The sequence below is a fragment of the Terrapene carolina genome, unplaced genomic scaffold (assembly GCF_002925995.2).
Source record: "Terrapene carolina triunguis isolate 2854851 unplaced genomic scaffold, T_m_triunguis-2.0 Scaffold714, whole genome shotgun sequence".
Classification (NCBI taxonomy): domain Eukaryota; kingdom Metazoa; phylum Chordata; order Testudines; family Emydidae; genus Terrapene; species Terrapene triunguis.
Window position 1 is genome coordinate 8507643 of NW_020665065.1, and position 14611 is coordinate 8522253.

At 56.6% G+C, this 14611-nt stretch overlaps 1 protein-coding gene across 1 annotated transcript in view; it reads right to left on the reverse strand.

Moving 5' to 3' along the window:
• Positions 1–14611, reverse strand: part of AGRN (agrin) — a 221528-nt gene that overhangs the window by 54391 nt on the left and 152526 nt on the right. Inside the window, exons 5-7 of the mRNA XM_024201658.2 lie at positions 11623–11847; positions 7275–7499; positions 6290–6496 (exon numbers count right to left, since the gene is read on the reverse strand). Coding sequence (XP_024057426.2) covers positions 6290–6496; positions 7275–7499; positions 11623–11847 — 657 coding nt within the window. The remainder of the gene's footprint in view (positions 1–6289; positions 6497–7274; positions 7500–11622; positions 11848–14611) is intronic.

A 14611-nucleotide genomic window follows, 5' to 3' on the forward strand; every position in this document is an offset into this window, starting at 1 on the left:
CACACACAGAGCCCATCCCTCACACCAACACCCTCCCCCCAGTGACTGTATGTAGCAAGATCTAGCTTGCGATGGCACCGATACCTGCATTAGGCTCTGATACACTGCGCTCCATCCTCGTCCCATCTACTTCCTATTCTCACCCCCATCCTTTCATTAGGACGGGGGTGTGGTGGGAACCGGGGAGAGAGAATCACCCTCACTCCTCCCTGGACAGGTCGTTGCAGAGCTGCACTAGCCCAGGTTAAAATGCCAGAAACACGTGCAGCAGGGGGCCTGGGGCGGGCCAAAGTGACTCACCCTAGTGGGTGCTGAGGCTTCCCTGGAGCATTGTTAGCCAATGCAGAGCGTGAAGGGCAGCCCTCCGGACTCTGCCCAAAGAGCAGGGCGGGAGGAGAGGCCAATGCATCTCTCGCCAGTCTGCGGGATCTCCAGGCAGCTGCGTGTCGTGCTGCGAGTGGAGATGGGGTGCCGAGCCCATTCAGATGCAGAGAGCACCGAGCCCGACTATTCCTTCACCTGTGCAGTCCTTGCACCAGGGTAACTCACTGGCTCCGCTGCAGTGACTCCTGGTTTGCACCAGTGGCAGAAGCAAATCGGGCCCAGCATCCCTGTTCCACTGCAGACACCACGGTCGCCTGCCCCCGGGACTTTTCTATTTCGATTTTTGTTAAGGGAAGATCTGCGGTGCAGAAATCCACAATCGTAACCCCCTGGGCAGGCAGTGGGACAAACAGCAGGCTGCATTTCCTTCACCGCCCAGAAGCTGGCGCTCTGGTTTAGGCTGCTTACAGGCCAGGCCAGGCAGCTAAAGGCAGGACTGTGTTAACTGCTGGGGGAGAGCCGGCAGTCCAGCCAAGGGAGCGCTCCATGATACTCAAACCACCGCCCTGGGCAGCGAGGGGAGGGGAGAGAGAAGAAAGAAACTCGGTGTGAAACCCTGAAAAGGAAATGCGACGGACAAGCCCAGCGGGGAAACGCAAGGCAGCAAAAGCCAGATGGATGCAACAGGGCACGCGCCGAGACAGACCCAAGCAAAACAAACACAGCGAGAACAGCACAGCCACAAACCAGCGCAGGGCGTGAAAGGCAAACTCCGCATGGAGAGCTGGGACGGGTTCCACCCGGAGACAGCCTGCCGGAGCCCCCCCCTTTCTGACTGATGGGAAATCGAACCCCGGGGTGCCTCTGCACAAAGCCGGGGGGTGTCAATGGTTCAGAGTGACAGGACCAGGCGTGTGCCTTTCAGTGCATGCTTCCTGCCAGCACCATGGAGAGATCCTGCCCATCAAGAAGCCAAGCTTGCCCCAGGAAAGATGCTCCTGGCTCCAGCAGTGGAGAAGGAGCAGGAATGGAGGAGAGAGAGGGTCCCCACGTCTGGGGTGTCGCTCAGTTCCAGGTCTGCGATGGAGACAACTGCCAAGTGGGGTCTGGATCGAAGGGTTGGGCCGCAGGAGAGTCAGCCGAGGCTTCTCTCTCTCATCTCTAATACTCACTCGCCCCCCAATCCACACCCCCCCCCAATTCTTCCTGCAGCCAGACAGTTTCCAAGCTTTCCCCACGTGGTGCTGGTGCCTCTCTGCGGCGCCAGCAGGCCTGCTGACATCTCTTGCTTTGGTTTTCTCGTTTTTAAAGACATGCTTCCCATAACTGCGCCCCGGAGTCATGCAGAGGCAGCGCGCTGAGATGGGAAAACGGCCTCTGCCCGGCATAATCAGGCTGAACGGGGAGCGGCTGGATGGGAGGATCCCAGGCCTGGAGCGGGGAGACAGCCGCTCTGACATTTCTCAGCCCTCGAGCAATTCAGAGCTGCAGTGATGCAGCAAACGAGGTTCCCCTGGCAGTCTGATCCTCAGGCTGACAGCTCCCCCCTCCGCCCCCGGACCCCCACTGAAATCAATAGGTGTTTTTCCATTGGTTTCAATGGGAGCAGAAGCAGGCACTTCCATAGCACCTTCCATCCACGGACCTTGGAGTGCGTTAACAATCAATAGGTAATTATGACTCCCCACCGCCACCACTTGAGAGTCCACATCTCCAATTTACAGGTGGGGCCATATCTCAAGGGACCAGATTGTCAATCACGTGACTCTGCGCTTTGCAGGAACCTGGCCACCCACTGCGGTGCCCAGAGGGGAGCTGAGCTCTTCTGAAAATCTGTCAAGTGGAAGAGCAGTAAATGGCTCCTGGGACCGGCCTCCGAGGCCGCTGCTCTGACCGACTGCACGCCCTGCCTGTGTTTGCAGCATCCAAGGAGTTTCGCCGCATCCCCCTGCCAGCCGGCTGGGCTGCCATCTACCGAGGCGCTGTGTGGGTGTACTCCCAGGGAGAAACCCAAGTCGGGAGAAGGCTCCTTCGCCAGACTGAAGGAGGATTTAAAAATCGGCACGTTGCAACGCGCATCGGGAGGCAGGCGGGGAGTTTTCATGTTCAGGGCGACACCATGCAGCACGCTCACTCCTTTCCACGCCCTGGGCTGCCTGGCGCGTACACGCACGCACACACAAACGCGTGCTAAGGAGGGGGATGGGGGAAAGCACGGCAATCTCGGGCAGCCAGGAGTCCGCGACCATGCCTGAGCGGGACAAACAGAAAAATCAACCAGGAGCAGCCCGAATTGACTCATCGGCCGGGAAGAGGCACCCAGGTGGCTTGAGAAGGAGAACGGGGTTCTCAGCTCACACGGATGGTCAGGCAAAATAGCAGCTGCCCACAACAGAGCCTGCAGTTGTGTGGCCACCTCCCAGCCCCCGTCCATCTCAGAGAAGGAGATGCAAACTGGAGCAAGCATTAAAAATACCCAGTTACACTGCAAGGCACTTTCATTCCAGGCAGGAAGTGGGTGGATTGGTAAAACAAATGTGGGAATCTTTCCATCCCAAGGGCTTTTAACTAAGGCCAGGGAGGAGGAGAGTGAGGGAGAGAGGAAGAGAGAGATTGACATCTTAGGGAATGCTGTTGGCTAAGGAGAAGGGTAGAAAGCAGACCTCTGAGCAGAGACATCCCAGTTGGGAGCGGTAGGGTGCTGTGCGGATGCACGTCCTTTCTCCAAACAGGCAATGCTGTAAAACACAAGACAGAGAGAAAGAGAGAAAGAAAGAAAGAGAAAGAAAGAAAAAGAAAAGGAGGAGGAGGAAAACAGACAGACACAACTACAGAGACCTTTCCTCTGCCCCCATCAAACCCTGCCTCTCCCAAATTCCTAACCCCCTCATCCCATCTCCCCTCACCTAGAGGCGGCTTTCAGCTTCTACCGCCCTTGTTTGAAAGCAGAAAGGAACTTAAAAAAAGAATCCGTGATGGACAGACTGGGCTATTTTGTCTGGCTTTGTTTCCTTCCCCGAGCAGCGGGGCTGAGAGTTCATTAGGCTGGTATCTGTGAAAGATTAAAGCATCATGTTGCCATGTTAATAGGCTGCCTTTCATTTCCTTCCCCTCCATAGGCTCTAGTTATGCTAAATCTTCTTCACTAGATGCTGGCCATCAGCGGCAATCTTCCTCCAGACGCTTGAGAGTTTGTAGGCAGCCCCGAAGGGGCTTTGATGTGCACAGCAGGGCATACGGCTGGATCCATGCTCCCTAAATCTCCCACTTTGGGCTGGTACCACTCCGCGGCTTCCGCCTGGCTGTAAAAGGAGATGCCCCCAGATTTCTGCAGGGAGGTTCCTATTCCCTGCCCCCACCTGGGCCCCCCCAGGGGAAGGGATGCTCTAGATCCCCGGGGCCTCCCCCTGGCTCCCTATAGTGGAGACAGGAGGGAACATCAGGGATTGTAATGGGGATATGCAGGTGGGTGGGGGCACATGGAGGTATTTCCTTAGTGCCTGTCTCTGCAGAGCAGGTCCAGCACAGACAGCATGTAGCCGGCTTCCCCCACACTGTCCCCCAGTGCGCCTCCACCCTGACCGGGCGAGACCCCATCTCTACGTCCCTGCAGTGACCCACGCTGCGGAGAAGAGGCAGGAGTCGGGCAGAATGAATCTACAGGAGATTCTTTATGGAGGCTGCTGGACACAGAGCCTGGATCTCTAGCTCCCTTCTGGAGCAGAACTGGGCTGCCACACGGACTGAAATCTCCAAGTCTTGGCCGACCAAGCATCCAACTCTGCTTCAGCTCTCATGCTTAGTGTCACCTCGCAATGTCTCCCTAAGCCCCGGCCAGCACTGCAGCCCCCTTGGCCAGACTGCCAGAAAGGAGAAGCTCGTGCTGGTGAGCGTGCTAGCCAAGACTGCACTGAGATCGCTACCTCATTCTACGCAGGTCACTTCTGGTCTGGTGCTGGGTTTGAACTGCTGACCTGGAGGTGGAAGTCTCCACCTCGCACAGGGCAGGCAGCAGCTGAGGGAAGGAGTGGGCTGACGTGGAAGGAGAAGGCCTATGGTGTGACTACACTGCATGGTGGTTTGCTAGGAGGCAGAACTGAGCTGTCGCATGGACTGAGATCTCCAAGTCTTGGCTGAGCAAGCATCAAACTCTGCTTCATCTCTCGCCCTAGATTTTATTTACTTTCCATCCCACGAGCACATGCTCTTGAAAGGAACAGTGTGTGGGCCTGCTCTCCTGGCTGGCTGCATGGCCTGCAGGGAGAGGAGGAAAGGGAAAGCCATCAAATGAAGGAGAATCAAAACAGGAGGAGGAGAGAAGCTGCCCTGTATGGGATAGGGCAGGGTCGAGACAAGAATTGCAGAATCTGCCAAACGTTTGTTGCCAGGAGCCAGCAAGGAACAGACATGCTGAGATGCCGTGTTGCCAGCTCCTGCTCTCACTGATGGTGGTGTAAATCTGGAGTGACTCCACTGAAGCTAGCAGAGCTGCTCCAGATTTACACCCTAACAGAGCCATAGGGCTGGATTTTCAGAAGGGCTGAGCTATCAGGGTTTGATTCCAAGCCCACTGGAATCAATGGAAAGACTTCAACTCTCTTCAATGGGCTTTGGAACCCAAGGAACGGAACTTGAGAAGCAGCCCAACGGGGGGAAGGAAGGAATATAGCTTGGGGAAGGAAAACAAAGTCTAGGGCTGCTGACTGTCACAATTTTATCGCAATTCTTGCAGTAGCTGCTGTCTTACCTAAAGCCCCAGCTCCTGGAATCCTGTGAATATGTAAGAATCTATTCGTTCACTCGAAAAAGAAAAGCAAGTTTCTAGTCTTCGTGGTTGCAGAGAAAAACTTGAAAAAGTGACTCCTAATGGTTCAACAACCAGAAAAGCTCCCCAAGCACAGATTAAAAAAAAATATCCCATGATTCTATTATGCCAATCTGTGACTGACAAATGATTTTTAAGCGGCCAGGGTTGGTAATATTGAGACTCTGACACCAGGAGCGCAAAGCCAGCCAAACAGTCCCGAAAAAGTGGGGTTCCCCTAAGAATCTTCTCAGAAGGTTTGATACGATACAAGAGCAGTTCGAAGATACACCTGTATTTTTTCTATAATAAATTAAAGACAACCTGAAATCAGCAGTTCTTCCAATTGATGCCAGTCAGTGGGCTGACTGTGGTTAGCCCATCCAGTATCCTGGGCAACAGCTGAATTTCGTACCCGGTGGCTTCCACAGCCATAGAAACCCAGGCCCCCATCCTATCCCACAAACCAGATCTCTTAAAATAGCCTTCATCAGAAGGTCAAAAGACCCCCCAGCTCCTACCCAGAATGAGACAAACACAGACGAGACCATCAGAGAGGAGCAGCACTGGGAAGAGTTCCTCATGGCGGGCACCTAGATCTGAGAAAGGCTGGAAAGCATGGCAGGGGTAGCAATGAAAGGGACTTGGGAGACTGGCACTACCCCAGGAGGCGGGATGGGCAATGAGAGCTGCTTCTGAGTTGGGTGATACAGCGTGTGCGCCTGGCAGGGAGCAGGTGGATGGGGGACATGGACCAAACACTCAAGATGCTTCTTGTTATTATGGTTCAAAGCACTTTTTCCCCCTCCGTTACAGGACACATCGGACGCAGACGACACCGGAGCAGAGAGGGAGAGAGAAACTGCAGCAATGGAGAGAGAGGAGAGAGACAGATGGTACTTGGGATCAGGCAAAAGGAAGAAGAGGAGGAGAGGCTGGATCTTACTGGCCTGTAGGTCATGAAGGGGAAGAGGGGCTGCCTAGTGGCTACAGGGACATGGACACGACTTACCCCTGGCGCCGGGACAGCACGGCTCCTCCTCTGCCCTGTTATGTGTGAAAGCAGGAAGGGGCGTGGGGCATTTTCCTGCTGGGGGTGGGTAGCAAAGGAGGCGGGGGGAGATGCACGGGTACAAACGGGACCGCCGCGGTGCCGCTTACCACAAGGGCCCTCGTGCTTCACGGGGATGGCGGCTTTCTGCTGGCACTCCGCCTTCTGGCGCTCGCAGTCGTTGCTGTAGGTCCGGCTGTCCCTGGCACAGACGGGCCGGTAGGCGCCGTCGCAGGCGATGCGGTCGCAGGAGCAGCGGGCGGTGCCGCGGCGGTTGAGGCACACGGCGTTGAACTTGCACTCGGCCTGGCACTTGTCTGGAACGGAAAGAGGGAGGCGCCGCTTACACCCTGCGGCTGGGACGCAGGAGTCGGGCTAGCTGGCGTTGAGCTGCTAGCAGGGCTCCCAACTTGGGGGGGTGCAGCAATGGGAGGGGGCCTGGTGCCAAGGGGACCCCGGTGGGGAATAGGCTGAGGACCACGGATCTATTGCATGCTATAAGGAAGAGAACTGTGAAGAGGGGACCACAAGCCTGTGGAAAAGCTCAGGCTCACTGACCGTTTGCTGGCTCCACTCTAAGGTGGCTGCTGATCCCCAGAGCTACTCCCAGGAGCCCTGCGGAAGGACCAGCTGGGCGAGTTCAGAGAGACCGAGGCCTCTGTTCAATTTTATCTGAGCCTCAGGGGCGTTCAGGTCAATACTCCTGGGTACGCCCAGCTCCCGCTGATAGACGGATGTGTAGATTCGGAAGCAATAGTCCCCTCCCCACCCACCAGGGTTATTGAGTCTTCTCTGCTGCCCCTAGTGCCAGGGCCACCAGAAGACTGGATTCCCTACCCAGTCTGGGCCCACTCCGCCCCTGCTCTAGCAGTGACCAACACCAGATTCTTCGCGGGGTCAGTGGGGCCAGATGACAAAGGTGGGGATAGGCTGAGAAGGGGCAGCTTCCCTGTCCAAGTCCAGCAGGTTTAGCTGGGGCAGGGGAGTGCCTCATTCCCCTAGGCAGCACCCGCTGGCGGGGCACCCCAGGGGAGGAAACAGGCATCCTGTAACCCGAGCTCCCTGCTGTCAGGCACGTCGCTGAGAGGTACTTACCCTGAGGCTGGCAGTGCCCCGAACGCACCTTCTGGATCTCCAGCCCCCGGATGGCGCCCGACCGCCCCATGACACACTCGTTGTCGTAGGTCACTCCGTCGTCGCCACACACCGGGTCCCTCTTCGGAGGGCAGTTTTCAGGCCGGGAGAGCAGGTCTGCTCTGCGAGTGCGGGGGTTTACCCGGCACACCCGGTTCATGTCATTGAGAGTGCTCCTGCAAGGGTCTGCACACACAACGGAGGGCAAAGGAGAGGGGAGGTCTCAGACCGGCACAGCCATCTCCAGGGGCAGTCCACGCCCAGCAGGGTCAGGCCATTCTAAGCCTGGCCCCACCACATCCCAGTCCAGCTCTAGCTGCACGGGTGCTCCCTTCTCTCTTGGTCTCTGCAAGGCTCTGTTGAAGTAAGACCCAGCCTCCAGATGGAGAGAGCCTGGGGATTCATGGTGACAAGAAAGCTTTGCTGACAAATTCAGGGGCTGAGGGTTCGGCCCAGGCAGTCACTGGCCCAGTCACTCATGGCCAGGAATATGTGCAGAAGCAAGTGAGACTTGAGTAGCACCAAGGTGAGCCAGGATGGTATAACCCTCCCCCCTGACAGCCCTGCCAATGCATCTGAACCCTGGCCTGCAGCGCTCTTGAAACAGCTAGGGTTGGCAACCCTCCAGGACTGTCCTGGACTCTCCAGGAATCAGATGATGTCTTGTGGTAGAACCTCCAGGAACACGTCCAACCAAAATCGGCAACTCCGCTGGTGCCCCTTGATCCACACCTGGCTGTAGAGCCTGTTGACATCCCAGCCCAAGTCCTCCTGCCAGCTGTGCCCACTGGTATTCAAGCTCTGGGGCCAGGTGGCTACTAAGACAAGGCTAAGATCAAACTTATTTCAACTGAGAGAGGAGCTTTGGGAGCTCAAGGGTCAACCTCCCAACCCCTTTCCCCCAACACACCACGGGTGGGGAGAGCTGCTCCTCTGTCAGAGCCCCGGCCTTCTCGGGGAGAAGTCTTCTATCCTTTTAGCCAAGGCAGACAGGACTCCCTCTAGAGCCAACTAATATGGTTCCTTAATATGCCCACGGGTCCTCTCCTGGGCAACACACACCATAGAACCACACTGGAAGGGACCTGGAGAGCGCATGCATCCAGCCTCCCAGCTGAGGTCGGCTTGACCACTCCTGGCGGCGTCTGTCTGACCTGCTCCTGAGGTGCTCTGAGCTGCCGGGGGCACTCGTTGCTCAGTTTTACAACCTTCCCATCTGCTCCCGGCCCTGGGCAGCTGGGTTGGGAAATCCAGGCCTTTGAGGGAAGATCCCTGAGGACAGGCAACGCGCTGCCTTCCCCCCTGACATAATCTGGGCTTATCCGGATCATCTTTGCCGCTGAGCCGTGCTCACTTTAGCATACTAAATACACGGGCAAAACAGGTGCCATCTATGTGCTAATCAGGGGGTGGGGGAGGGATAGCTCAGTGGTTTGAGCATTGGCCTGCTAAACCCAGCGTTGTGAGTTCAATCCTTGAGGGGGCCACGCAGAGATCTGGGGTAAAAATCTGTCTAGGGATTGGTCCTGCTTTGAGCAGGGGGTTGGACTAGATGACCTCCTGAGGTCCCTTCCAGCCCTGATATTCTAAGTCCTGGGCTTTTTAGTTCCTTTTTTGTTTTTTTTGCCAAGTGCAAATACCTGGACAGCACCGAGGCATTTTCAGCCGTAATTGTAGACACAGGATTGAATTTTTCTCCCCTTTTAATCGGAACAAACTGAAATCCCTGCATGCCCTACAATCCCCCGAGGCTCTGGCATGACATGGGGTGAAACCCAGTAGTAACATAGTCCCCTGCCGTCTAGGAGAACCCCCACACCCTTCCCCAGAGCTGGCCCAATACAGAGCTGCAGCTCAGCTCTTTGCTTGCTCCATTTTAGTCAGCACAGAGACGAAGTAGGAGCCAGGGCTATTTGGTTCCCTCCAGCCTGTTCCCCACCAGGATCATCCCCCACAGCAACAGTTTTCAGACCATGCTCCCAAGACCACAGAGCACTGACCGGGGATCTGTAAGGAGCTGGCTGGTCCCATGGGGCTGGCTTCTCCGCCTGCTTTCTTTCCAGATCCTAACTCCCCCATTTCCTCTAGGGCTGGATCCAAAGCTCATCCGGGTCAGTGGAAGGACTTTGGATTGGGACCCTAGTGTTGTTTTTCCAGGTAAGCGATCATGGTAGCTGCCACTGGCATGCCAGGGGGTTGCATATAGGAAGGGAGGTGGGGCTCCCGCAACAGTGACTAGGGGTTCATCTACACAGCAAAAAGAAGACCCACAGCAGCGAGTCTCGGAGCCCGGGTCAACTGACGGGGGCTGGTGCTGCAGGGCTACAAATAGCAGCGTAGACATTTGGGCTTGGGCTGCAATCCAGGGTACGAACTTGGCGAGGGGGGGAGGGTCTCAGAGCCGGAGCCTGACTGTCTCGACACTTATCATTTCAGCCCCGCCGCGTGAGCCCCACAAGCTGACCCCAGCTCTGAGACTCGCTGCCGCTGGGTTTTTTAGCTGTGTGGACTAACGCTAGCACTGCAGGCAGGGGAACAAGCCTCCTCTGTTCAGGTGTGGCCCACGTGACGAAAAGGTTTGCGAATACCCTGCCTCCCCCGGGCCGAAATGGCCTCCCGCTGCCCTTGGCCACTGGTTTCACCGCTCAGCAGCTTTCGCCATTAGGAACCGGTTCCCGGCGCTCAGCCTGAATGCTTACTTTGCTCAACAGCATCGTGTTACTTCTCACCCCCCCCCCCCCCGAATTCCCCTGGGGGTTTACACACCTCGAAGCACCTGCAGACAGGTCTGCTCCTTTAGGACTCAATCCTGCCAGGGAACTGGCGGGGGCCGAAGTCAACCATGACCTTGCGGCACTGGCTCCTAGTTCTTCTCTTTCCTCCTCCGCCAGCCCCTCCAGCTCTTTCATCGCTCGTGTTGCTCTTCTCTGAATCCCCTTCCATTCCGCGAGCTCCTCCTAATGCTCAGCTGTCTGGGTGCCCTCTGGAGAGTGCTCCCTGGCCCCTCCTAGCTCCCAGACACACATGCACCCTGCCCCCGCGTGGGGGGATTTTGTGACCTCACGGCAACTTGGTGGACTGCAAAAATGAACAGCTCTCCCGGTGTCTAGCCTCCCCCCGCCCCAATCACAGACGGGGTATCTAGCATGTCCTTACCAACCTGGTGCTTTTCCTAATTAATATGGTCACTTTTCCTTACAACGCTCCACAGCAGTAATTAAACGCGACGGAAGCCGTCCTGGGCAGTGACAGGGCTAGGCATACTCCCTGGGGATCGGTGTCACGCTGTGTGACTGATGGGTTCCTTTCATTAGGGGAAGTGGCCTGTTTCTTCAAGGCCTGTGACCTCGACTGCTGGAGATGCGGTTTGGCAGGAGAGGCCTGCACCCAATTCAGGGCAGGGGGGAGAAGGGGCGTCAGAGGCTGCAGCCGCTTTTCGGATCATTAGCGATAGGCCTGTGTGCCCAGCCACTAGGGACTGAAGCTCTGTATGAACTGCTGTGAAGACTGACTCCTTCCCAAGCCAGATGGACGGGGCATGAGAAGGGGAGAAAGAGGAGCTGCTCCGGTATAAACCACTGTCCCAGCTCTTGTACTGGGGAGCCACCAACCCCTACTCTAGGGAACCCACTGGCCTGGCTCTGGTCCTGAGGTGGTCCTCAGCCATAGTCTCGGCTTCTCCGTGTCCCAGCTCACACACTAGGGAGCAGTTTCCTACTGCCCAGACCCCATTTCCTTAGTGTGATGGAAAGCCGTCAGTCAGGTACCCCCTCCTCCCAGCCCCGGTGCCAGCCTGCCCCCCGACAAGCCCTTGGAAAGGAACGGAGGGCCCCGTGGAAATTCGAAGAGGCAGTAACTTCAGATGGCAGGGCGCGGCCGAACCGACTGGACGCTGGGCGCGATGGTTTTGCGCGGGGCTTTTCCTGTTCTCTGCTGCTTAGACCGATCTCAGAAGCCCCAAAAGAAAGGACTCGCCCCATGGTGCTTTGGCCTTTACCATGTGGTGGCCTGATTCCCTCCCCCAGCATTTCCCAGGGGGGTCAGGCCTGAACGCTGGAGCATTTCCTGCTGATTCCCGACACCAGTAAAACTGAAGGGGGCTCAGGACACCAGACGTAGCTGTGTTAGCCCACTGCCAGCCTGCGGCTCTAGGCATCCTCACAGCCCCCCCCGGTGCTTTAATTCCCACCGTTAGAGCCCAGCCCGCACCCCTCCCTGCAGCTTGGAGGGCTGGCGCAGCACGGAGTGGGAGGGACCTTCAGAAGTACCCCTCTCCCCGACCTGGAGCTGGCACAGGCGGGCGACTCACCGCAGGGCCCGTCCAACTTCTTGAAGACGTTCTCCTGCTTGTCGCAGGCGTGCTTGTTGAGCAGGCACTCGCTGCGGTAGTCCTTGCCATCGCTGCCGCACACCGTGCTCTCGGCCGCGCCGCCGCACGAGGCCGGGCAGATGCACTTGGCCGACTGGCCGTCCGTGGAGCGGGCGCAGGTGCTGCCGAAGCTGCACGTCACCTCTGCACAGGGGTCCTTGGAACCTGGAGAGAGACGAGACATGGCGCTGCTGTGTGAACGCGGCCCGGCCTCGGCCCCACATCCCTTCACGTTCCGTCCTACTCCTCTCCTCGCTGCCTCCCCCACTGCACCTGGGCAGGTCTCACGAGGAGGCGATGGGTGGGCAAGAGCCTTCCCCCCTGCCCAGTTAAGGACAATGGCTCCCTTTCCAGGGCAGCCGCAGCACAGGGCATCCTGGACTGCACGCTCCTTGCTCAGCGGGGCCCTCAGCCAGCAGCAGCCCGGACAGCCCTGGGTTAAGTTCGGGGCTTTCACACAAATCATTCTCCTCCAGCAACAAAACGGAGCATCCTACCCTCGGAGCCCTGGGGTCTGCAGGTGGCGAGTCGGATACCAGGCGGAAGGTAGAGCAGCAAGGGCCAAGCTCCAACAGGGCCGGTGCAGGGGATGTTTGCATTTCAACGCCCCACGCTGCTCTGGCAACGCGCGGGCCTAACCTATCCCTGCATGAGCACGAGGGACGCAGGCAGGTGATCGCCACCAACATCCGAATCCAGGCAAATCCCACAGGGGCGTCGCCTTCTTGCAGATCGTGCGCCCCTGACTGAAATCTAGCTAGATCCCAGGAGTGTCACTGGCAATCTTATCGCCCCACCAGAGCTTTTGGCAACCACATGATCACAGAGAGGTGAAGCCAGGATCAGTTATTCAAGGCCTCACATCAGGAACATGCAAGGGTCATGCTTGGTTAATGATGTGTGTGCTACGCGCTCTTGACATATCATACAGTCACCAGTTCTCAACCAGGGGTACATGTACCCCTGGGGGTACGCAGAGGTCTTCCATGGGGTACATCAGCTCATCTAGATATTTGCCTACTTTTACAACAGGCTGCATAAAAAGCACTAGCGAAGTCAGTCCAAACTACAATTTCATACAGACAATGTTTATGCTGCTCTATATACTGAAATGTAAGTACAATATTTATGTTCCAATGGATTTATTTTAGAATTCGATGGTAAAAACGAGAAAGGGAGCAATTTGTCAGTACTAGTGCGCTGTGACACTTATGTATTTTATGTCCGATTTTGTAAGCAAACAGTTTTGAAGAGACTGGGGGGTACGCGAGACCAATCAGACTCCTGAACGGGGTACAGCAGTCTGGAAAGGTTGAGAGCCACAGTCCAGGTGTAAACCCAGCATGCTGAAAGGCGCCAGACCTGGTGTGGGGCCTAGGACCGTCTTTGGTGGGACTCATCATAAAGCCCTGCAGTAGCCCAGACTTTTCTTCACTATCATTACAAGACAGAGCGACCTTGTCTCCACTTGGCTGTGGGCTGCCATCATGGTCTAGCTAGGGGCAGATCCGGCAAGGTGCCGAGCACCTGAAGTACGCGCTTCGCTTTCTGTAGGGGAGTAATGCCGCTGAACTCAACGTAGATGCTCCCGTGCATAAAGCGAAGCATTTGCCTCAGGGCTTGGCTGGATCCAGGCCAGACTGCTCAGCCTCTCCTAGGATTGAGCCTGCGGGGACTGCCCCAAAGCCGACCGACGTCAACCAACGTTCATTGGCTTCAACTGGACTTTGGATCAGGCCTGTAGGAATGTTGCAAGATGCTGCCCATCCGTTCCTGAAATCAACAGGAGTGGAGGGTGCTCAGCTGTTTGCAAACTCAGCCCCTAGATCCAGGGGAGACAAAGAAGGGGAAGCCCTCGCCCAGCCAGCTGGCGCTTCAGACAAATCTCTATTGCCCAGCTCCCCTGGCTCCCCGCACTGCGAGCTCTCTTCCAAACCCGAGCTCTGGGAGACTCTCGCTCCAGCAAACAAGCAAAACAGGGGTCCTCGAGGTACCGCCAGCACAATGTAATTGGAGGAAGAGCTCAAGGCGCAATTTCCTCGCTGACAGGGATGGGTCCAAATTTATTTGTCAGCTTTTTTCTTTTTTTTTTTTAATTTGTCACTTTTTTTATGATTATTATTTTAAATAAATCACTCGGCGCACTCTCGCCTCTGACGCGGGCCCTGGCAGGAATGCCGGGCGCAGATTTATTGTGAGCCGGAGCGCCACGCTCGGGAAAGGTCAAGTTAATTTACTCTGAGACGAGGAGACGGGGGGCTCATTTACACAGCGCCTTGCTCGCAGCTGGTGCATGCCAGCCCAGGGAAAGGCCTTTATTAGCCTCATTCACCCGGCCTCCTGGAAAAATCTCCATCCCCGAGGCAGGGGCTCACTTAGATGTGGGGGGGGGCTAATCTGTCACACTCTCTCCCCAGAGCAGGTGAATGGCTCTCGCTTCTGGAGGCTGTGTTGCCTAGTGGCTAGAATCCTGGCCTTAGATGAGTTCTGCCACTGAGCGGCTACATGACCCTGGCCAAGTTACTTCACCTCCCTGTACCTCAGTTTGCCCGTCTGCTAAATGAAGATAATGATGTTTGAAAGGGCTTAGAGCCCTGTGGCTGAGGAGTGTTACAGGCAGGGCTGGAAGAGAGATGGAGAGAACCAGGGACATTTTCTTCACTTTCAGGGCTCGGTGGAGGCTCTCGCTCTTTATGGGATGGCAAAGGCTGGTGGGGCATCTTCTCCCTAGCACTGAGGGACATCGGCACCGAGGGGAAGTGGAAGAGGCATTAGTAAAGCCAGCCTCAGGCTGGTGGTCAGGTAGTGGGGTTGGCCATCTATACTGCGAGTCTCAGGGCCCGGCTCAGCTGACTCAGGCTCATGGGGCTCGTGCTACGGGCCAAAAACAGCAGCGTGGGCTCCCAGACTCTCCCCGCTCACGGGGTTT